At 44.6% G+C, this 25448-nt stretch overlaps 1 protein-coding gene across 2 annotated transcripts in view; it reads right to left on the reverse strand.

The window, feature by feature from the left end:
* Positions 1-1273: 1273 nt before the first annotated feature.
* The window catches only part of LOC115470865 (fatty acyl-CoA hydrolase precursor, medium chain-like), a 74989-nt gene continuing 50814 nt past the window's right edge, over positions 1274-25448 (reverse strand). Inside the window, exons 10-14 of one of the 2 annotated variants that reach the window (XM_030204456.1) lie at positions 19782-19862; positions 16626-16773; positions 10985-11134; positions 8457-8529; positions 1274-1783 (exon numbers count right to left, since the gene is read on the reverse strand). In XM_030204456.1, coding sequence (XP_030060316.1) covers positions 1606-1783; positions 8457-8529; positions 10985-11134; positions 16626-16773; positions 19782-19862 — 630 coding nt within the window. In that variant the 3' untranslated portion in view covers positions 1274-1605. The remainder of the gene's footprint in view (positions 1784-8456; positions 8530-10984; positions 11135-16625; positions 16774-19781; positions 19863-25448) is intronic. The other variant, XM_030204457.1, reaches the window with a different exon arrangement.

The following is a 25448-nucleotide window of genomic DNA, read 5'->3' on the forward strand; positions in this document are numbered from 1 at the left end:
ATATTATAGTTAACAATGATTGGCTATGGTAATGAGTTGGTTAGTTTTTTCTTAGAAAGCTAGGTCATTTTCCTGAGGAGTTATCTTGTTCTGTCAACTGCAGAACATCTGTGACCACCATGTTGCCAAATCATGTTACTCTGTTTTCCCACCTACGCCCATTCCTCATTCTGCTGCATGAGAGTGTCACAACAGATCATGAGTTCTGCAGTCACACTGGAGTTCAGGTTAGAGTCATGGGCCTGTAAGTTTTTCTTTCATTTTAGATCCTGAACCAAAGTTAGGCCTTGAATCAAAGCTCTTAGTTATGATGATAATATACAGAAGGAATGGGAAAGATGCTGGATCTCAATTGGGCTGCCGGTGCTGGCTCCCCATTGGAGGTTCCCATTGCCCCCCTGACCCCCCATGGGAGAGGTTTCAGGATACTCAGAAGAAAGAACATGAAAGACAGATGTTTTTATTCACTCAAAACGATTTGGATTTCAGATCTGATTATCTGAGCTTGGGATGAGATAGCTATATAATTGTTATATTGGCTTAACCTGGCCATTGATTTAGTTGCTCATAGTCCACTGATATATGATTTATTAATTTTATTATATTTTATCATATTTCATTCTAAATGGTTTTTTTGTCTACGTTAATATGTCTGCTGTTGAATACATAGGCAACATTTTTTACTATTTGATTATTGATTTTTTTTTTTGTATCACGTATATGTTTTTATTGTTTTGGGCTGCAGGCAGTAATCCCACCCCGAGCACGTGCCATTTCCGGGGAAAAAAAGAAAACCCCCAGAAATGGCTTGCACAGCAATAAGTCGACTGTAATCAGGCATCGCCGCTTGCTACCCGGTTACCACCAAGTTAGCGCGGGAGCCCTTATCGCCACCTCAATGGGTAGCGGTAAGGACTCCCTGTTGTACGGCCATGCGCTAAGAGTTCTCTTACTGCATGGCCATGTGTACTTGGCAGTAAAAAGGGCCCTGGTGTGCAGGAAAAAATGGCCCAGGGTCCTTTTTCCCACAGCTTGGTGAAAGGACCCCATAGTTAATATTTATTTATTTAGATTTCTTAACCGTCTTTATGAAAAACAGGCAAAGATCGAAAAATGCTTTAACAATTTTGCAGCACCTTGATTTCCCACGTTAAGCCATATAAAGGGGCCCTTTTACTAAGCTGCGCTAAAAAGTGGCCTGCGCTATTTTTTAGCAAATGGGTTTCCCACATGCTGAGGCCACTTTTAAGTGCAGCAATAAAATGGCCACAATTTCAAATTTCCTCTTAATGGCCACAAGCTAATTTCCCAAGTAGCCACCTATTTACTAGGTAGTAAGGGCTCCCATGTAAAACCCATGCTAATCGGCAGCACACGGTGATTTGCAGATTAGCGCAAGGCATTCTTATTCTCTGCCCCCATGTATGCCCCGCGCTAAAAAATATTTTAGCATGGGATTGGCACGTGCCAATCCCAGAACTGCCGCAGGATTCCCGAGTGCATGAGTGTTTACCACCGCATAGTAAAAGGGCCCCTAAATTATTAAAAGCTTCACATTTAGATTCTATTTTATCCAAATCCCCAAAATATTTGAAACTATAGGAATTATAATTCTTTCTTTTCTTTGATTCTCTGCTGGATTTTTTCAGGCACGATCTTGGTCCAGAATGTCACTCGGTGATCTTTCAGTTTTGTTCCCACCTTCTGCTGTAAGTCTATCTCCAGGTACTGTTCATTATGGTCATAGACTGGCCATTCCACCAACCCATCGCCATTAGGATTTCTGAGAAAAGAAAAACCCGCACCCCACCCGGAGTTAACCATATGTAGGGTAATTTTATAACATGGTGCCAGGATTAAGAGCCTACAGAGGCACTTACATAGGGCCTGTTTTATAAAGAAAAAAATTGCCTGCTTTTCTTTCTAAAATACTAGTGTAAGTTATCTAACATACACCTACATCGCCGGTAAGGACATTAACACCAGCCCTACAACTGATGCAGTAGCATACCAAGGGAGAGGCAGTGGGAGCAGTCCACCCTGGGTGCAGGCAGCAATGGGGTGCACGGTGCAGTTGTTCGGCTGTCTGCTCCGCAGGTCCCCTGCCCCCTCTGACATTACTTCCTGTTCTGGGGCAGGAGACCGGTAGAGCCAACAGCCGCACAATTGCTCCGTTCACCCCCTTACTAGGAGGAAGGGTGGTGGGGGGTGATGCACTTCTGGGGTGGGGGAGATGGGGGTGATGCACTTCTAGGGTGGGGTGGGGGTGTGATGTGCCTCTGGGTAGGGGGCACAGTGGAAACCCATACCGGGTGGCAACCAAGCTAGGTATGCCACTGAGCTCATGTAATATCCACACATATAATCTACCTGCACACGTGCGTACACTGCCCACTGTCCCCTCAAACTTCGCCCATCTCCACCCATGTGCACGTGAACTAGCAAAGTACATGCCAAAGCATACACTTTTATGCAGTTGGCATTCTATAAGAGGTGGTTTATTCACTTATGTGGCCATATACACACAGGAATGACTTTATAGAATTACCTCCAAAGCGTATAACGCGTGCCAATCTTGTGAGAGTGACACGGCTGTTAGTCAAGGATCCATTTTAAGATGTTGAGTCCAGTATTCAAAAGAGTTTAACCAGGCAGGAACAACACTTGATCTGACCATCTGCCAATATTGAGCAGCAAAAGTGGGCAACACTGATGAATATTGTCTATGACTACACTTCAATTAGTGGGATGAGAACGAAGAACAGCAATCTCAAATTTTAACTCTGTTCCCCAAAACAATGCTTAGAAGTGATATAAATAATGTTATCAATCATTGCTATTTCCAAACACTCTAGCATAATATTTATTAAAAAAAACGAAAGATGGTGGAAGGAAAAAGCCTCAGAGAGCTCCAGATTTAAAAGCCTTCGGAGCAATAACTCTTCATCACTGGCATAAAAACCTTCCTACACAAACATCTCTTTATTCACCTTCAGTGTTCAATTGTGCATAAATAAACTTTGAAAGCTCGAAAAAAAAGCTTGAAGAAATGAACTTCTGAATTGTAACAATCTAGATATCATTCAACCTTCTTCAATGAATATCCCATAATACTCCCATGAGCAATGATGACCAATGTTTTGGTCAGCTGGGTTTTATCAGCAGTAATAAGAATCCCAGATTTACTGACCCTGAAGCAGCTGAACAAAACGCTGGCTATCGTTGGTTATGGGAGTATTATGGAATATCCACTGAAGAAGGCCTGATGATATATAAATTACTACTACTACTACTTAACATTTCTAGAGCGCTACTAGGGTTACGCAGCGCTGTACAATTTAACAAAGAGAGACAGTCCCTGCTCAAAGAGCTTACAATCTAATAGACAAGTGAACGGTCGGTCCGATAGGGGCAGTCAAATTGGGGCAGTCTGGATTCACTGAACGGTAAGGGTTAGGTGCCGAACACAGCATTGAAGAGGTGGGCTTTAAGCAAAGACTTGAAGACGGGCAGGGAGGGGGCTTGGCGTAAGGGCTCAGGAAGGTTGTTCCAAGCATAGGGTGAGGCGAGGCAGAATGAGCGGAGCCTGGAGTTGGCGGTGGTGGAGAAGGGTACTGAGATAAGTTCATTGTTTTACAAAGGAAACCAATTATGTTCAAATACAGTTATCAAAACATAAAAAAATAACAAATATGTAGTGACTATTATCAAATTACACACTTTTAGAGAAAAAGGTGCTTTGCACAACCAAATATATTCTGGTTTCACTTTTTGGGGGTATAATAATTTTAGACATTTAGATTTAATGACTTTAAATATTTTTGGAGTCTAGAGGCCATAAATTACTTTACTGTCTACATTCATTAATGAATGAAAAGCTAAGGGTCTCTTTTATGAAAGGAACTACTGCCAGCCCAACAGGGCTGCAGCTGGTTGTTCCGGCTCGAGCATGTGCCATTTCTGGCGAGCCAGAAAATATTTTCAGAATTTTGACTGCGGTGCTAACCCTGCAGCTTGGTAAAATGATCCCTAAACTGAAGTTAGAGGTTAGTAAAAATATAGCAAATCACCTGGACTGGATGGTATACATTTCAGAGTACCAATAGAATTGAAAAATGAACTTACAGAGCTATTGTTAATAATATGTAATTTATCTTTAAAATCACTGGAAGATGAAGAGTAGCCAATGTAATGCCAATTTTTAAAAAGGGTTCCAGAGGTGGTCAGGGAAAATTATAGACCGGTAAGCCTGACGTCAGTGCAGGGCAAAATGGTAGAGACTATTATAAAGAACAAAATTACTGGGCAAATACATAGGTATGAATTCATCAGAGAAAGCCAACATGGATTTAATCAAGGGAAATTTTGCCTTACCAATCTACAACATTTCTTTGAAGGAGTGTATAAACATGTGGATAAAGGTGAGCCAGTCGATATTGGGTATCTGGATTTTCAAAAGGCATTTGACAAAAAACCTAATGAATGACTCCTGAGGAAAATGAAAAGTCATTGGATAAGAGGTAGTGTCCTATTGTGGATTAAGAACTGGTTAAAAGATAGAAAACAGAGAGTAGGGTTACTTGGTCAATATTATCAATGGAAAAGGGTAGATAGTGGGGTTCCCCAGGGGTCTGTGCTGGGACTACTGCTTTTTAACATATTTATACATGATCAAGAGATGGAAATAGCTAGTGAGGTATTTAAACTTTCTGATGACACAAAGTTATTCAAAGTTGTTAAATCACAAGAAGATTGTGAAAAATTGCAAGAGGTTCTACATTAGGAGTAACTGCCAAGGAAAAGGATCTAGGTGTCATCGCTGATGATACAGTGAATCCCTCAGCTTAGTGAGCAGCAGTGGCTAAGAAATGTCCAGAAGCCATTATTAAGATGGGCTTGGGAAAATCCACTACTTATTTCTAGGATAAGCAGCATAAAATCTGTTTTTACTGTTCTGGGATGTTGCCTGGTACTTTTATCTGGATTTGCCACTGTTGGAAACAGGATGTTATAGGCCAGAGAGGGTGAGCCATTGGGCCGCTGCCGAGTTGACACTGCCTAACTAGCCTGAAGGCTAGGTAGGCCCCGACTGGTGGAAGGCGAGTCACACCAAGGCTAGGACCAGGGTGGCCAAGTCTAGAGGTACACCAAGAGAGTAACCGAGACCTCAGAAGGCCAGCTGATCCAGATACCAACAATGGTATTGGGAAGGGTAGACAAAGTCCAAACAATCCTAGAGGTTGGAGCAGGCAGCTATCAGAGGAGTAGAGGAGGCAAGCTGAGGTCTAAGCCGAGAAGTCAATCCAAGGAAGGGAGCAGGAACCAGGGCAGGCAGAAGGGATGTACTGGAATAGGGGCAGTGTCGTGTTCTCGAGGACCTTGGCATTCTGTCAGGCTTCTTCCCCGGGAACCCTGTGTACGTGAGTCCTTGGACCACGGCCGAGGAGCGGCAGTGGCAGGCAAGATCACCTTCGGAGCAGAGAAGAGACATGGCTGGACTAGAACCCCGGACTGGAGTCCTGCACTGGAACACTCGGGACTGGAACGCACCGGACCGGAACACACTGGAGTAGGCTTCACCTACGCTTAGCTGCCTTTCCCCGAGGGTTGAGCCCTCAGGTTCGAGCAGCCGGTAGGGCTTACAGGAAAACCAGAACTGGAACCAGCAACAGGAACAACCGGAGTCAGGATCCAGCGGTGCTCCCAGGTACCTAGGCTAAAGCAAGGCAGACAGGCAGGGAAGAGGACACAGGAGCTACATACAAGCTAAGCTCAAGGGAATGGGAATGACAGCTACGCTTGCCAGAGGAAGGATAGACTGGAGCTACAGTAGCTAACAGATAGAAAGGAGAGAAATGGCTGCAGCATCAGCCGCTGACCAACCTCAGACAGGGAGCAGCACCACTGCACAGGGATAACAGAAAGGCTAGAAGCCCACAGAGAAATAATAAACACAGAAAGGCTGAAAGCCTGCAGGTCAGAGAGATACACCCAGAAAGGCCTGGAAGCCCACAGGTAAAAGGGATATACGCAGATAGACTGGAGGCCCTCAGAGCAATGGGCACAGAAGGGATGGAAGCCCACAGAGCAATAGGCACAGAAGGGATGGAAGCCCACAGAGCAATAAACACAGAAGGACTGGAAGCCCACACAGCAATAAACATAGAAGGGCTGAAAGCCCACAGAGCAATAATACCCTGAGCCAGAAGGCAAGGCCCACAGGTGATAGTAACTCGCAAAGCAGAAGGGCTGGAAGCCCACAAGAAAAGACAAGGAAAGCTAACTGTGCAAACAGCACACTAACCTCGGGACCTAAGGCACTGCGGAGGCATTGGCAATGCAAAGGCAAAGGCTGCAGTCTCTAAGTGCTTAATAAAGTCCTTCAACACCAAAGGCACAGCTGCAGCAATCTCTAAGCAACTACGGAGGCTGTACAGGCACAAACCACAGAGCAGGCAGAAAGCACAGTGAAACACAGAGAGGCTTCCCACACCCAGGTGTAGTGTAGTGAAGCAATTAGAGTCATGCTGGAAGCAGCCAGCACAGAGAGAGAGAGAGAGCTAACCCAGGCAACACCCACAGGTGCAGTATAGTGAGGCAATTAGTGTCATGCTGCTGGATGCAGCCAGCACAGAGAGCCAGAGCTAGCTCAGAAAGGACAGACAGAAGAAACAGGAGCCAGCTAGGAAGCTGACCCCCAGGAATAAGGTAAGTCTGAGGGTGGTCACGGCCACAGACGTGACAGGCAGGCAGACTGCAGAGGCAAACAGGAACCAGGGCAGGGAGTCTGGAGAGACGTACAGGAACCAAGGCAGAGGGTCTGGAGAGACGTACAGGAAACAAGGCAGAGGGTGGTTCTTAGAACCACCATTGGGGGGCTGCACGAGGCAGGAACCCTGGAACAGGGCTAAGCAGGTAACAGACTGGAACACAGGGAAAGGACAAGGAAGGAACAGACAGGAACTCAGGAACTAGGCTAAGCAGAAACTCAGAGACTCTGGAACAAGCAAAGCAACTCACTCCAGGCAAAGCTAGGTGATCTGTTGCGAAGGCAGAGTGGAAGAACGGCAGGATCCCTTCTAAGGCCCCAGCTTCATGATGTCAGCTCCGGGTGTCCAGGATGAGTTCCTGCCACTGGCCCTTTAAAGTAAGTTCTTCAGTGTGCATGCGCGCCTAAGGAGGCCAGAATCAGCTGACACTGGGAATGTAGCGCGGGAGCAGTTTGCCGGTCCACCGCGCAAACAGCCTACTGTGTCAGGAGGACCACCGGAAGCCCCGGGGAAGTCAGAGAGCCCGACCACCAGTAGAAGGAGGTGAGTCAGGTCGCAGGACATGACTGTGGCTATGACACAGGATACTGGGCTTGATGGACCTTTGTTCCCATATGGCAATGCTTATGTTTTTATGTTCATAGACCCCCTGACTTGTGGACGCCAGCTTTTGGAAACTGCATTTGTGACAAAACAGTGGGTTTTTAAGCTTGTGATAATTGTTTTGATATTTTCCTGCAATGTATTTCTCTAGTTTGGCCAACAGGTGGTGCATGTTATGTTTTAAGCTGTTGCAGAAAAGTGAATGATTCCTCCTTTAGTTTAAGCACAGAGAGGAAGTGTCTGCAGTGATGTGGCCAGCTATTTTCAAATGTTGTTCAGAGCTCTGATTGGCCGGGAGTTTGAAGTTACCCAGGAGTTAGTGGTTTTGCCTTCAGTTTCAGCCAGGGAGAAGAGAAAGAAAGATCTCTTTGCTGAAGCACTGTAAACATATTTGATAACTTGTGAGCAGCTATATGTCCTGATCTCTCCAGGTACTATTTAGATAGTATACAAATGTTAGATAGTGTTATAATCGATCCATATTTCAGTTACTTGTTACTGTTTGCTGATTGACCCTTTTCTGTTCATGGTTCTAAATTTTTTAGACAATAAACATTTCTATTAGTTTATTGCCTCTGCTTGTCTGGACTGATTAAGAATACTGGTGGTTTGCAAGTTGTGTCTGTGGGAATTGTGGGACCACTGGGAGTGTGGCCTCTAGTAACCTAGAAATCATTGGAGATAATTTGAGAGCGGGAAACTCATTCAGAGGCAGTTGTGACCCAGTTGGTGGGAGGAGGGTGCTAGTGTAGAGCACAAGCAGCAGGTGCAGGCAGACCTGAGCTGTGCTGGGGATAGACCCTGTATGTGGCTGCAGGGTAGCCCAGGCGGGTGGCTAGGTGTTTCGTGACAGCAGTGTTTCATGTTTTTGATAGTGCTTGGAAGAGGGTTCAGACTCTATTTATGGGGTACATTGGGTAATGTTTGTTTTTATTCTATTCGTATGCATTGGGTGTGTATGATGAGGGAAGACATCAAATTTGAATAAATAAATAAATATCTTACAGTTAACTAAGCAGTTTGAATCGAATGCCATAAATCAGTGACTTATAAATTTGTCATCAAATGTACTACGATTCTTACCCAGTTCGAGCAAAATTAGCCCAATATTTCATCATTGCTCTGCTTAAACTTTTCTCCTCTTCGGTAGCAATATCTGAAGTAGAGAATAGGAATGTTACATGCACATGGATTACTTGAATTAGTGAAAGAGAGCTGGGTACATTCTTCCTTTGCAGGTATTGCTTGTGCTAGTCTTCAGTCAAACAACAGAAGTAGGTCCAAGCCTCATGGATATGCATCAGGAAAAGAAAAAGTAGTGAGGCAACAAAGAAGACAGGATCCGATGAATGCATCAAAGCCTTTTAATGCACTCCTAAAATCCAAAACAAAAATGAACATCCAGCTCTAAAGTGGTGCAACTGCGAAGTGACCAAATAGTGCTGTTCTTTTTTGTTTCACTTGCATGCATACCAACAATATCCGAATAGCTGATTTTGAAGAAGGAGTCCTGACTCAGGCACATATGCTGAAACATGGCTGTGTTGAGTCACCTCTACATTTGTTTTTCCAGTCTTTTTTTTTTTTTTTGTTACATTTGTACCCCGCGCTTTCCCACTCATGGCAGGCTCTATGCGGCAGGCAATGGAGGGTTAAGTGACTTGCCCAGAGTTCACAAGGAGCTGCCTGTGCCGGGAATCGAACTCAGTTCCTCAGTTCCCCAGGACAAAAGTCCACCACCCTAACCACTAGGCCACTCCTCCACTCCACTACATTTGTTTTTCCTGTCTTTGAAATTTGTATTTTATGAGTGAATTAAAGGGCATTGGTGCATTCATCGGATCCTGCCTTCTTTGTTGCCTCACTCAGTAGCATACCAAGGGCAGGGCAGAGGGGCGGTCCACCCTGCGTGCACGCTGCAAGGGGCTGCAGGGAGCAGCCGCGCGGCTGTCACCAGTTCCTGCTCCCTCTGACCTTACTTCCTGTTCCAGGGCAGGGAACCAGTAGAGCCAACAGCTGCACAGCTGCTCCCTGCACCCTCAGGAGGTAAGAGCGATGAGCTCGGGGGAGGTGGAGGTGATGCACTGGGAGGGTGTCATGGTTCACAGGGTGGGAGGGGGTGTGAATCACTGGGGGTGTGATGTGCTGGGGTGGGGGATGCGCAGTGGCGATCCGCCCCGGGTGGCAGCCGACCTAGGAACACCACTGGCCTATTTCTTCTTTTGCTAGTGCTAGTCCTCTGCACATTTAATAATGCCGTGTCTTACTGGAAAACACATGATATTTAAAGTTATGGAAATGTGTATTGTAGCCGCCAATGTGCTCATCTAGTCATGGAAACATCTCTGCTCAAGTATGCACATTGCGATAGATTCTGTATAGGGTGCCCACATTTAGGTACAGGAAAATGCTCAAAGGCTGAGTGCCTAAATGTGCAAAATACACAAGTAACTGCAGGTATTCTGTAAGCTACACGTGCCCCTGACCTGCTCATTCCCCACACGTCCATGCCCCCTTTGAAGATGCGCGCCCTTGAATTTACACGGCCCGGGTTATAGAATAGCAACTAAAGGCAGTTGCATGCACAACTGCAAATTGGTGCTTGTGGAAGAAGGAAGTGATGTCAGAAGGGGCGGGCCATAGCAGCCCACCCCCTTCTGACATCATTTCCTTCTTCCATAAGCATGTGCCACAGCAGAGGGAAGTTCCAGCATCTGCAGCAGATGGCTGATTTAGCTTCCAGTGTCCCCACATGAAGGGGGGTGGGCCATCTCAGTCCCAGTGGAGAGAGAAGGACATTGCACATCAGGCACATGGGAGAGAAGCACTGCCCCCCATAGCCCTAGGCCTTCAGGCAATGCCCAGTTGCCTGTATGGTCAGTCCACCCCTGATTTGGGGTAGGCCAGATGGGGGCCAATATTCAGACCATGGAAGTTAGCCGAGCTACCTCCTGTGGTCAGCGGCAAACCCGGAAATTCAGTGCTGATCCCTATATGGCAACCGATATTGAATTTCTGGTTTTTTGGGGGGACAGTTAAGCCAGTGGTTCCCAAACCTGGTCCTGGAAGCACCCCAGCCAGTAAGGTTTTCGGGATATCCACAATGAATGTTCATGAGAAAGATTTGCATGCAGTGGAGGCAGTGCATGCAAATCTCTCTCATGAATATTCATCATGGGTATCCCAAACATCTGACTGGCTGGGGTGCCTCCAGGACCAAGTTCAGGAACCAATGGGTTAAGCCGATATTTGTCGGCTGACCAGCTAAGTTATAGAGGCCCAAAGATAGGCCTGATATTTTTTGTGGGTCTATCTGGCAGCTAAAATTAGCCAGTCAGCCAATGAATATTGGCATTAACCAGCTATGTCAAGCAACATAGCCGGTGACCAGGCAAGCTGCTAAGTGCTGATATTCAGTTGAGATAGCCGGCTATCTTGCACTGAATATTAGTGCTTAGCCGACTTTAGGCTATTTAACCAGCCAGGAGCCATTCTTGGCCAGTTAAATAGCGCTGAATATCAATCAGTGTTTTTCTACTATTGTGTTCTATGTTTCTTTCAACAGTCTCTTCCTTTTAAAAGAATATTTCACTTCTAAGTGAGTTACTTACTTAGAACAGATAGATGAGTAGGCTGGAATGGAATTCCTAACACGTAGCTGACTTCGTCTCCATGGTCTGCTTTTACAAAATCTGGTTTTAAATTGCCAAATCCAGATGGTCGATGCTGAAATTCATAAAGAAAAACCAGAAGGCCAGAGTCTAGCAGAATGCAAAAAAAAAAGAAGAAAAAGCCTCAGAACAAGCGCAGAACCATCTGAAGCAATCACTTTTGATCCATACCGTGAGGACCACAATGCAACTAGACTGACTAACTTTTTTTTAAATAGCTACTACCATCTAACTTAAAAACCAAAACCAAACAAAAATGTTAGATAGAAATCCTGCTGCTCTCTCTGTGGGGCCAATGCAGAAAGCTAGCGTGACATTTGCACACAATTTTCTGTGTGTATGATGTACGTATATGAAAAACATTTTGTGCAGAAAAAGCCCTGTACAAAACCTAGCATTAGACACCAGCACACGGCAGATTAAAATCAGTCGTAATGAAGCTATTAACTATCCCACTCAGATGCAGAGAAGTGCACAGAAGACTTTAAGGCATGAATGAACCAATCAGAACAGACCACTTGGAGGAATGTGAACCAATCAAAGAAGAGGAACCCCTTTAAGGCAAGCAGAATGCAGGAAATTGAATGCCAGCTCTAAGGCAGCTTAGAAATGTTAGCTAATTTTTTTTTTTTTTTTTTTGCAGTAGTGTCTGTGAATATTTATCGCCTGTTCCTTCATTTTGCTGTTAGCATAACAGTACCCACAGCTTTTTCCATGACCTCCATGAAGAGCATGGGGAAAAAAAATCGAACTGGAGAGGTGAGGTGTGTGCAGAACCCCCCCCCCCCCCCCGTATTTCTCAATATGCTGCAATGTTGGTCTGATAATATTCCTTTAAATTATTCCAATCTATCTAATATGGAGGAGAAAAAAGAATCACCATCAAAAAAACAATCCCGGCATAAATCTCTCAAAACATTTGAATACTAAAGCGCTCATTTTCAAAGTAGCACTTTAGTATTCAAATGTTTTGAGAGATTTGCGCCGGGATTGTTTTTTGATGGTGATTCTTTTTTCTCCTCCATATTAGATAGATTGGAATAGATGGACGTGTTAACATGCCTAAAAAATTGTCCATTTGCTAAAAACATCTAAATCCTAATTTTGCAACATCAGAATTTGGACATTTCACACTGCAATTTGTCTAAATAGCAAGGGGGCATGTTGTGGCGTGTTTTCGGCGGGTCTAGAGGGGGCCCAAAAGTAGGACATCCAACAGAGATTTTGGAATGGGAACAAACGTCCATGTCTAAAATGAAGGACCTGACCACTTACGGCATAACACCTGCTTAATCGCCTAGCGCTTGCTGTCTCCTTCCCTCTCCCCTGAAAGTGAAATTGGAAAGGAAAACCAGGCTCTATGTCAGCTGGAGGTAAAACTAAGCAGAAAGAATGTCAGAGGATTAGCGTAATGGTTAGTGTAATTAACTGGGATTCAAGAGACCCAGGTTCACATCCCACTTCAACTTTTTTTTTAAATAATTCTGAGCCTTCCAGAAACAGAAAAATACCTGCTGTACCTAAATATATAAGACACTTCCAAGCCTGAAGGCTATTGAAGTGGTGTACATCCAGGTACAATAGGTATTTTTCAGGGATCATATTTACACAAAATGAGCTATAGTGGGGTTTGAACCTCTGTTCCTTGGTCTACAGTCTACTGCGCTAACCACCAGGCTAATCAACTGCTCTACAGGGATATGTGGCCATAGTTTTGAAAATGATGCCAGATGTTCATGCCTCTGGACAGCGTCCCACCCAACCAGGAAGCTATATAGAGAGTGCTTCCGGGGCAGGCAGAAGGCAGCGCTTACATTGCTCATGCTGCTGCCAGAAGCCTTGAAGTTTAAAGACGTGCAGGAGTGGAGCGGGCATGGAGTGAGGAGGGGGAGAGCAATACCGCATTAGTCCGGGGGGGGGGGGGGGAAGCGATGTCAGCCAGCCAGACCAAAGGGAAAGGGGGTGGAGAGAGGAGGATTTGATGCCACATCTAAGGGGAAGAGGGGGTGGAGACTGTGATGCCAGACCTAAGGGGAAAGGGTGGTGGAGAGAGGAAGGAAAGCAATGGCAGGGGAATGGGAAAAGGGGGTGGAGAAAGGAGTGAGAGTGATGCTAGTCTACATCTAAGGGAAGCAAGAAGGGGAGGGAAGAGAAAGGTGGGATGCATGAGGGAGAGGAGACTGGGAAAAAGCTGGATTAGGGGAGGGAGAGAACAAGATGCAGTGTTATGAAGCAGGGGAGAGAGATACTGGCCCTGGGTTTGGAGTGCAGGAGAGAGGGAGAAAGAAGGGTGAAGAACATGGGAAGGGATGGGGACACAGAGCAAATGCTGAACATGGGCGAATAGGGACAGAGACACAGAGGGGAGGTTATGGATAGGAGAGAGAGGGAGTAAGAGGGAATGACAGTGAACATGGAGAGAAAAAAAGTCAAACAGACAGGAGATAAACAGAAGATGGATATGGATGAGGAACAGAGAGTGGAGAGAGAAAGATGGCGAGAAGGGGGGATGCTGGAATGCATCATATAAAAAGGAGAGAGGGAGGCACATGCTGGATAGAAGGGAGAGAAAAGGCAGGCAGTGGATGGAAGGGGCAGAGAAAGCAGACAGACACTGGATGAAAGGGAGAGAGAAAGAGAGCAGATGCTGGATGGAAGGGAGAGAGTGAAGAGAAGACGAGGAAAGCAGAAATCAGAGACGACAAAGGTAGGAAAAAAGATTTATTTATTTATTTGCTTTAGAATAAAGTAGTATTGTGGCTGTGGTGATAAATAGAAAATGAAAATAAGGTGATCTTTTTGCTGGACTAATTTTAATACATTTTTGACTAACTTTCAGAGACCAAAACCTCCATCCTTAGGTCAGGACAGGACCGTAACAGCAGTATACTGTACTGACCTGAGGAAAGAGGTTTTGGCCTCTGAAAGCTAACTGAAAAATGTATTAGTCCAATAAAATGGTATTATCTTATTTTCTATTTTTTTTGTTGTATTTCTATTTGTCAGTTTTTTAAATTTATGTCTTCTATCTTTATATTTTGCACAATTCTAGGGGCCATGCATCACTGTTTCTATGGTGTTGCATTGTATGCGGGATCTGGCCTCTTGGGGGTTCAGTTTAATTTTAGTTTGTGGTTTCTTATTCTATACTTGGTGAGGATGTATCGGTGTTCTATATTTGTGAAAAAGACATGGTTGTCTGTTGACAGGATCATTTTTACTAATGTCTTGGTTAGTTTTACAATGGGTGTATTGATGTTCTAGTGCTCACAGCAGTGTTTAAGATGCTGCCTTTCCTAGGTACACCCTTGTTGTGTGACTCGTTGATTATTACTAAAAATAATATTTTCATACAGAGGAGGGGTGTTAAAAAATGATCGGCCCCGGGTGTCAAATACGCTAGGTACGCCACTGCATCTGGGGCATGCAAGCTTTTCTGTGTATGTTCTTATTGGAAATAATGGTAAGTGAGCTGTTTTCTGAATGTACTCTACTGGGCACACAGGGCAGGTGTAGAAGTAAAAAGGTGACTTAGAACAGAGAATACTGACTTGATTTTCAGCGATTTTCCCTGTTGCAGGCCCTGCATCATTTCACTAACCTACTCTTTTCTGCTGCATACCTTTCAGCATCCTTACAAATGTTGTCTTCTAGACCTGCCTAAATCAATACACTCTCCTATGTTCTACTGTTCTGGTATTATATTGGAAGAAAAAGCCTCAAATACGGGTAGAAAACTCCTTTGTTGGACTTCAACCTAAGGGAGCTTCTACCTAATCATCAAAGGCTAAAAAACCTCACAGATTTTAATGGTGTGACTCCTAACACTCAATTTTGTAAATGTGTAGGGATCACTTATCTTGTAGCTGTTTCGCCGATATATCTAACAGCCACGGCCCGACTCCGGCTGAGTTTCGACTTCTGCTTCAGGGTACCGTGGTGTCTTCGAATCGATATTTATCGTGCACAATCTACGATATATTTTCCTCCAATATAATACCAGAACAGTAGAACATAGGAGAGTGTATTGATTTAGGAAGGATTGTTGAATATTTTACACTCTAGAGGCTCTAATTTGGTTAGATATAGTCTTCTAGACCTGAACATAGCACTCATGATGGGAACACACTGGGGACTTCTTGGTTTAGTCTTGAAAACTTTGGGCTCCTTTTACAAAGAGGTGCTACCGATTTGCCTGCTCTGAATGCGAAGAAACCCATGAGAACTAATGAGCTTCTTTGCGTTCAGCGTGCCATTAATTGGTAGCGTCGCTTTGTAAAAGGAGCTCTTCGTTGGTGTAATATAAGGTATTTTAGCTGCAGTACTGAATTCTTATATTGTGATACACCAAACATTTTCTTGTATTAATATTTAGCTTCTAGCAATTCATTTTATTTATTACGATTTGGCTCACAGCTTTTTCATTTGTAGCTCAAGGCACGTTACATTCAGGTCCCTGGATGGCTCACCCTCTTAGGGCAATGGAGGATTAACGGGCCCTTTTTGCAGAGCGGCGGTAAGCCCCATATGGTACTACTGCCAGCCCAACGCAGCTGCAGGTGGTAGTTCTAGGTCAAGTGAACGCCATTTCCGGGGGGGGGGGGGGGGACCCAGAAATGGTTAGCGCGGCAGTAATCAGGCATTGTTGCACGCTGTCCGGTTACCACCAGGTTACCACCAGGTTACCATGGGAGCCCTTACTGCCACCCACTGAGGTGGCAGTAAAGGCTCCCCACCGCATGGCCATGCAGTAAGAGTATTCTTACTGCATGGCCATTTTGTTTTTGGGGCTTAAAGACTCTGGTACGCAGGAAAAATGGCCCCTGCCACTACCGGGGGGCCCTTTTTCCCTCAGCTTGGTAAAAGGACCCCTAAGTGACTTGCCCAAGGCAGTGGCATAGCCACAGGTGGGCCTGGTGGGCCGGGACCCACCCACTTAGGGCTCAGGCCCACCCAACAGTAGCACATGTTTAGTGGTAGCTGTGGGATCCCAAGCTCGGCCAGCTGAAGACTTCCTCCAGATGGTAACGAAAACGCTACTCTCCTTGATACCAGCACCTGCTTATGTTCAGTTTTCAGCACATGCCTGTTGCAGAGTGCCAAGGTGGAAAGAAGCGTTTTCCCACCAGCTGAGATATTTCTTGGGTGGTGGTTGGGGGGGGGGGGGAGAACAATTGGTGCCCACCCACTTCTTCCCTAGGCCCACCCAAAATCTGTTGCCCAGCTATGCCCCTGGAAGGTTAGAAAGAGCTGCAGTGGAATTTGAGTTGAGCTTCCTGGTTCTCAGCCTTCTGCTCTAAGCATGGGGCTATGTAGAGTAGAGGAGTAGCCTAATAGAGCAGCAGGTTGCGAACCAGGGAAGCTTGGTTCAAATCTCCCTTATAAGACCTGTGTTCATCATGAAATCTTACTACAGTCTGAATTAAGTTTTAGTGATACCTGGGTAACTATTTATACGAAACATCCTTACAATTATTTCATAAACATTCTTGTTTTTATTTTTCTGAATATATTCTTGTGATTTTTGCAGCCTCTCCCCAATCTGGTTATCATTCTTTTCCTTCATAAACTGGAGACTCACCTCTATGATATCTAGCTGTTTTAACAGATGGGATAACAAACATCATATCCCCAAACATTTCCAGCACCAGGTCTCTCAGTTGAATGGGGTCTTCTGTATCTCCAAGGTATTCCTCTCTCGCCAGATCAAAATATTCACGATAGGAACTCTGACATAAATGACAGTAAAATCAGATGTTTAACTGATCCCAGCTCTTTAAATGAACTGTCTGCTCTTTCAGCACTATCTTGGGGGCAAAACATTTTTTTTCCTTAAAAAATTTGATATACCGCAAGGGGGCCAGTGATGGCATTTATGCGGTTTACAATTGTAATAAAAAGGGAAAGAGAGAGGGTTGGTAGGAGAGAATTCAAAGCAGAGAGAGGAAAAAAGTTAAGAAAAGGAAGGACCAAAGGTCTCAGAAAAGAGGTGAGCTTTGAGCACTGACTTGATCATTAGCCAAGACAATTGTGTCCTGAGGTGAGATGGGAGGAAGTCCCATAGTTTAGGGCCCAGGTACCTGAAAACAGTTTCACGTGAAATGTTAAGGCGGAGGGCAGTCGGAGAGGGGAGAGTGAGAAGGTTGATATTAGCAGAGTGGAGAGATTTGGAGAGAGCATAAGGAATGAGAAGGTTATTAATGTAGGCTGGGGCAGTTGGTAAGCGGCAACTGAAAACAAGAAGGAGAATTTTAAATTTAAGGCGGGCCAAGACAAGCAACCAGGGGTCAGGGAGAAGAGGTGTTACAAAACTTCATGGTAGAAGAGTAAGGAAATACTATATTGAGGGCCCTGTTTACTAAGGCACGCTTGCATTTAATTTAGCACGCGCTAAATGCTACAGACACCCATAGGAATATATGGGTGTTTTTAGCACTTAGCATGCACTAATGTTTAGCGCGCCTTTAGTGCAGCTTAGTAAACAGGATCCTGAATGTTTATCAGTAGTGCAGCTTATATGTTTTAAATGAATCAAATAAAATCTTTTATCAGAAATGTTCACTACACTGCAATGTTAAGCTATACAAGAATGTTTGCAAAAACCTTTGCAGTTTATCCCCCTTTGCAAGAGCAAACTTTTGCATATAGGCTACCAGGCCCATCAACACTTTTATTTAAATTTAAAAGTATTGCGATGCTGTGATGAAAAAATCATGCCAAGGAGTGTATTAATTCTGGTTTTCTTGCTAGTGTGGTAGCAAAATTTGTCATGCCATTTTGCTATCCCTGGGGGTGTTTTTTTTTTTAAGTCACACAGCAAGTTCTATATTTGGGAAAGGAGACATATAGGGTTGGATTCTGTATATGCCACTGAACATTAGGCACTGGGAAGACCTACACTGAAGCCTATATTTTATAAAGGGTGCCCGACCTTTATAGAATGCTAACATAGCACACAGGTCATCCCCAATTTTGGATGCCTGACTTGCACCTGATAGAACCTGGCATTACTCTATAAAATGGTTCCTAATCTTTGGGAACACCCATGACCCACCTATACCTCTCCCATGGCCACGCCCCCTTTTGGGTTGCACACGGGAAACATTAGGAGCAATGTTTATTTATTTATTGGGATTTATTAACCACCTTTATGAAGAGATTCACTCAAGGTAGTGTACAGCAGGTATAGTTTAATATCAAACTTACAATTTTCTTAACAGCATAACAATAGTTAAATGAACTAGTATAAACATAAATACAATAAATGAGGTAAAATTGAAAACAGCAAATTGAAACCTAATAATAAGACTACCATGAAACGGGATCAAAAATATACAATACAACTTATCATATAGCTGAGGGGCCAAGTGCAGATACATAGATGGGAACAATGTTATAGGAAAGTGTGCAGAGGAGATCCACACGCAACTCCAATTAAGTACTTGTCAACCCCAATTAAATGCCTAATTGGTGCTTGTCACTGCCCGTTAATTAATTAAGTTGCATATAGATCCAAGAGTCATACGCAGTCTGGCGCTCAATGTTAGACGACCTATATAGAATCCAGGGGATATTATATGTATATGCATGCCTATATCTGAGGGAAATAGCTTAACATCAAACAAAATCTTTCTAATTTGCTATAATTTAAACAGTTCTCTTTTTTTTTATGTTTCAACATTTTTATTGATGAACTTTCATAGAAACACTTTGTACAATCAAAATCTTTAGTTACATCTGCTGGAGAAAATACCCTAAATATAACTTGAGCATTTAAAACACTGCTTTACTTGCTCAAGTTCCTTGAGGGATCCTTTTACAAAGCTGTGGGTAGTGTGTGCCAATTCAGCTGAGTTTGGCATGCGCGCAGAATCCTGCAGTAGAACATATTTTTATATTTTCTACTGCGGGGGGGGGGGGGGGGGGGGGGCATTCCCAGCGGTAATTGGCAGCAAGGCCACATTGGTGCACGTTGCATGGTTACTGTGTGGGTAGCATGTCAGCCCTTACTGCTAAGTCAATGGCTGGCAGTAAGGGCTCAGGCTGTAAATAGGCACTTGTTAATTTTAATTTTTGCGCACGGCTATCTCCAAGCCCATTAAAAAAATGGTCTTTTTATCAGCTGCAGTAAAAGGTGGCCCAGCACGTGCCCAAAAGATGCGCTCACACTACTGCAAGCCACTGGGGGTGTGTCGCGCGCCTGTCCGCTACGTTCGTTATGTGCTCCCTCTTCCCTGGAACAGGTTACTTCCTGTTCCAGGGCAGATGGAGCATGGAAATGAATGAAGCGAACAGGCGCGCGGCACCTCCCCCCAGCGGCGTGCACCCGGGCGCTGGGGGGGGGGTCGCGCTGCACCCAGGGGGCAGGGCGCATCGGTGATAAGCTCCGGGTGTTAGCCCCCCTAGGAACTCCACTGCTACTGCAGACTACTTTTTACCGTCGCTTTGTAAAAGGACCACTTAAAGAATTAGTCCCAGTAAGTCCAAAAATAACTCACGGATGCTGTGGATTCTTTAAGGTTCACTGTATTCATTCTAGGTATGTTTCTCTGAGAAATTCATCAACGCTGAGCAAAGCGAAAGAGGTTAAATGAATGATAACTTTTAGGAGCAGGGGATGGGGAGCCGTGCTAGTCTTGTCCTTAAAAGCTGATGCCTTAATAAATCTGTTAGTAAGGTGCCAGCAGCCTCTGCCAAAAGCATGATGTATTATGAACTGTTTGGATTATGTCTTTACCGTGAATGGTACTGCGTTTTCTAGGAAAGAGGTAATGTTTTCTTTACTTTTTCCTTGTAGTAGCTCATGAGCTTGTGCTATCTGCATAATAAAACATATAGAAACATTCAAATCTGAGAATTTCTCTAAATAATACAGTCTGGTACATATAGCAGGCAACTCTTATTGGAAGGAACCAACTTCAGTTCTCAACAGTAAAAACATTCTTTTCTTGTATGGAACAGAACATTTGATCACAAAAAGCTTTAGACCTGAGCGTAGGGGGTGTCGACTCACTAAACTTTCTGACAAGAATTCCCCTCCTCCTGGATTTATGGCAGTTTTCAAACCACCCTCTGGATCACGTTAATGCTTTTTTCAAACACCTGCCTCTGGCAGGCAAACTCCATGAAGCTGGCTAGAAATCAATGAAGGAACCTAAAAAGCTTGCTCATATTTAGTGCATGTGCTCAAAATCCCTTACTTCAACCACACTGTACTGTAATAACCACTGAGTAAAATTCATCAGTGCATGAAAAATGGAAGAAATTTGTTTTAAAAAAACACCTTTGGATCTATCATGATCACTGTTCCCTCTAAGGTGAGCAGGAGTCCTCCAACTGCATTGCTGCCGGGGGGGGGGGGGGGGAGGTAGTGCTTCAATATTATGTTTTCAGTCACTAGGGACAAGAAGGTTTTCCTGGAGTCCTGCAGAACTTGCCTGTCCCTCACTATTGAAGATGTGATAGTGAAACAGCACCTCCCACTGGCAGGACTGTAGGTGGAGGACTCCTGCTCGGCTTAGAGGGAACAGCGGCTGTTTTGTACAAGTCTGAGACAGCTGATATCATGGTACTAGTAATAAAAACAGACGGTAATTCTGTCTCTTCCCCAATTCTCATGTTGATCAATGAATACTCCCATTACAAACAATCTCTCCAAATATCCATAGCTTTGATAATGTTTGGATTTAAACAAGACCAAGGCTGCCATTCCTCTTTACATACTCTTTACGGGGATACTGCTGGGCAGACTTATATGGTCTGTGCCAGAATCGGTGGTGGGAGGCGGGGATGGTGGTTGGGAGGCGGGGATAGTGCTGGGCAGACTTATATGGTCTGTGCCCTGAAAAGGACAGGTACAAATCAAGGTAAGGTATACACAAAAAGTAGCACATATGAGTTTATCTTGTTGGGCAGACTGGATAGATCGTGCAGGTCTTTTTCAGCCATCATCTACTATGTATTACAGTATTTGTTTCTTCACCAGGCATGCAGAGATTAATGGTACTATATATGTGTATATATATTGGTAAGATAAGAATGGACTCTGCCCCTGAGAATACCTAGGTGTATTTATCTATTTATATTCCGCACAATCCTGGGATTCTTGGCGGAGAAGAATAAACATACACAATAAAAGAATACAGCATTCATCATCCACATAAACCAAAGAGACAAAAAGCTCCATCATATCATAAAACTATGTTACTACTGTTTATGCTTGTGTCTTTCCTATCTTATTGCTGGACCTCCTTTCCTTTTTCTTTAGTTGGATTTTGCTCACACCTTTTTCAGTAGTAGCTCAAGGTGAGTTACATTCAGGTACACTGGGTATTTCTCTGTGCCTGGAGGGTTCACATCTAACTTTGTATCTAAGGTAATGGAGAGTTAAGAAGCAGCAATGGGATCTGAACTGGGCACGTCTGGATGTCAAGACTGGTGCTCTAACCACCAGGCTACTCCTCCTCTCCACTTTTATTACCTTTATTTTGAATTATGTAAACCGCCTAGACTTGCCCTCAAATTAGGCGGTATATAAAATCTAGTAATAATATCTTGTAAATAAATAAGCGGTTTGCATGCTCACATTGCTTAAAGGTATGTCCACTAATTGTATATGTGGCATGCACAGGTAGGTGTGAAATCGCACGTCTACTTACAGAATACCATCACTTGTAAACAAAACTTAATTGGCAATTAATTTGCAATAGCTCTAACAAGCACTAATTGGCACTAATTTACACTTATGCATTAATTGCTTTATGCCCCTATTCTACAAACTTAGAGGCCCTTTTACTAAGCTGCGTAGGCGCCTACACACGCCCAACGCGTGCCAAATTGGAGTTACTGCCAGGTTATCACGTGGCCCTTGCGGTAATTTCAATTTTGGCGTGCGTCTGCTACACGCGTCTGAAAAATATTTCTTATTTTCTGGCACGTGGCATTTGACGCACGTAGACCATTACTGCCTGGTTACTGCGTGAGACCTTACCGCTAGGTCAATAGCTTGTGGTAAGATCTCAGACCCAAAATGGATGCGCGGCAATTTTCATTTTGCCGCACATCCGTGTTCGGCAAAAATTTAAAAAAGGCATTATTTGTAGGTGCACAAAAAATAATTCTACGCATGCCCATAACACGCGTCTACACTACCACAGGCCATTTTTCAGAGAACCTTTGTAAAAGGACCCCTCAGCATCTAAATTCTATACTGCGCAAGTGCAAAAGGTGTGTTACACGTAGACAGGACAGGGGTGAGTCATGAGTGTTGCACGAAAAAATCCCACATGAGCAGTATTCTATAAGCCCCGCCTAAAATTCAGCACAGTTTATAGTGTTAACACTTAACATAGTAACGTGGAGGGGCATAATCGAACGTCGCTGGCCAAATAGATCGCCAGCGATCTATGTTGGCAGCGGCGCTACAGCTGGCCGGAACCGTATTATCGAAAAAGATGGCCAGCTATCTTTTTTGTCGATAATATGGTTTATCCCGGCCAAATGCCGTGGAGTTCGCCGAATTTGAGATGGCCAGGTTTGTTTTTCAGCGATAATGGAAAGTTATGTCAGCCATCTCAAATCCCGGCCAAATTCAAGGCATTTGGCCGTGGGAGGAGCCAGCATTTTTAGTGCACTGGCCTCCCTGACATGCCAGGACACCAACCAGCCACCCTAGGGGTCACTGTGGTGGACTTCAGAAAAGCTCCCACGTGCATAGCTCCCTTACTTTGGGAGCTGAGCCCCCCAAACCCACTACCCACAAATGTACTGCACCCACTAAAATTGCTCCAGGGACCTGCATACAGCCTCTAGGACTTATTGCTGCTGTATAACTTTGGCACACCAGTTCACACCTGAAGACTAATCTATCTGAAAAAGTCCTTTCTTGAAATAACCACGTTTACTCACAGTTAACTGCAGATCAGAGGTTGTGCCCCACTGGCAAAGAGTCCCCTGGTACTAAGATTAGCAGTAGGTCAGAGCTGGCACAATGGTGTACAATGCCCTCTTTCAGCACCATTCAAGGTAAGAACCACGTTCTCTAACGTGGGTAACACAGGAAAGGGAACTAAAACTGGCTTACAAAAATGGCCACTACCGCATGGACTACAACAGGAAACAAATCAGGGCACACTCTGACCCAGTTAGCAGGGGGGGGAAAGCACCATGGGAGTAGAGCCCAGTACCCTACACCCACCACAATGCATTGCTAATGTGACTCTGCAGGGCACCTAACAGAAAAGGTGTCACACTCACCCGAGAGCCACATCGCAACCAGGGAAAGGCTGTCGGAGGATACAACACATTCTGCTGTCATGGAGGTAGGTACGGCATTTGAGGCTGGCATACAGGCTGGCAAAAAAGGTTTTTAGTTATTTTTTTTTTAGTATGGAAGGGTGTTGGTGATCACGGGGGAGTATGGGGAGGTCATCCCCCATTCCCTCCAGTGGTCATCTGGTCAGTTGGGGCACCTTTTTGAGGCTTGGTCGTGAAAATAAAAGGACCAAGTAAAGCCGGTGAAATACTGCTTAACGCCGCTTTTTTTTCCATTATCGGCGAAAGCTGGCCATCTGGTAGCCACGCCCATGCCCGCCCATGTCCCGCCTTCGCTAATCTACCGACATGCCCCCTTGAACTTTCGCCGGTGAAGCAACGGGAAAGCGGCGATGCTGTTAAAAATGCCGCTTTCGATTATACCAATTTCGCCGCTTTTAAGAAATCGCCGGCCATCTCCCGATTTGTGTCAGGTCAAAGAGCACTGACAACCGGATTCCAGGGACTTTTAAACAAATTAAGAGTGGTATAAAGAGATACAACGAATGCCACCGAAAAAGAGTCTAGAAAAATTCCGGCACACAGCAGATCAGGCAGGAAAAGCGAAGCAGGAGGTGGTTGGAACTACTCAGGAAGTAGAAAAAATGGTCACGATTCCCTCAGACTCGGAAGAGGACACCCATAGAGAACTGGGTGAGAACAATGAAGAAATCCCAAAGCAGACGTGGTGGGATGGTTCAAGGAGCTGAAGTCTGATCTGGAAGGGTACATAAGTACATAAGTAATGCCATACTGGGAAAAGACCAAAGGTCCATCGAGCCCAGCATCTTGTCCACGACAGCGGCCAATCCAGGCCAAGGGCACCTGGCAAGCTTCCCAAACGTACAAACATTCTATACATGTTATTCCTGGAATTTTGGATTTTCCAAGTCCGTTTAGTACCAAAAACATATCTAGAGTACACTCAGAGAGATGTGGACAGAGATCAGAGATATGGGGTCTCGGGTGGACGAAATGGAGGAGAAGATGGAAACAGTACAGGCTGAAGTTCGGAGTAAAAAAGCAGAGTCACAAAAAACACCAGCAGAGATCCAGCAGTTAAAAGATCAAGTGGAGGACTTGGAAAATAGATCCCGCCGTAATAACCTACGGTTCAAAGGAATTCCACAGCTGGATATTTTCAGCAATTGCGAGGCGGTGATCCAGGAATTGTGCCAATATATTTTAAACCTGGAGGGTGAAGCTGGGCAACGAAACATCAGCTTGCAAAGAGTACACCGCAGTGCGGGCCCTCAAAGAGATATCATAGCTTGTTTTTTGGACTTTCCTCTCAAAGAAAAAATATTGGCGAAGGCGAGGCAACAGAAAGTGATACACTGGAAAAATTATACAATTGGAATATACCAGGACTTGGCAGGAATTACGTTGCAAAGATGAAGAGCAATGGGGGAAGTGACTAGTTACATGCGAGCCAATGGGATTAGATATTGATGGCTGTTCCCCTTTGCAATTTGGCTCACAGTCGAGGGAAAGTCACGGAAGGTGAAGACACCGGCAGAAGCGTGGGAGGCGCTGCGAATGCTGGGATGCAAGGGACTACCAGCAAGGGAGAAACAGCTACAGGAAAATGAGGAGCCCAGAACAGACTCGGCATAGCAGACGGTGACCACCAGAGGGAAGAGACCCTTCCGGTCTCACAAAATTTGAAAATTCTTGGAGTCACCATAGATCGAAACCTCACTCTTGACACCCACGTGAAAAACACGACGAAAAAGATGTTCTACACCATATGGAAACTTAAAAGAGTAAAACCTTTCTTCCCGAGATACATCTTCCGTACCCTAGTACAGTCAATGGTAATAAGTCATCTGGACTACTGCAATGCACTATACGCCGGATGCAAAGAACAGACAATCAAAAAAATCCAAACCGCACAGAATACGGCCGCCAGACTCATATTTGGAAAAACTAAATATGAAAGTGCAAAACCACTAAGAAAGAAACTTCACTGGCTCCCACTTAAGGAACGCATCGCGTTCAAGATCTGCACGATTGTACACAAAATCATTCATGCAGATGCCCCAATTTACATGCAAAACCTCGTGGACCTACCTCCCAGAAATGCCACAAG

Source organism: Microcaecilia unicolor, chromosome 5 (assembly GCF_901765095.1).
Source record: "Microcaecilia unicolor chromosome 5, aMicUni1.1, whole genome shotgun sequence".
Classification (NCBI taxonomy): domain Eukaryota; kingdom Metazoa; phylum Chordata; class Amphibia; order Gymnophiona; family Siphonopidae; genus Microcaecilia; species Microcaecilia unicolor.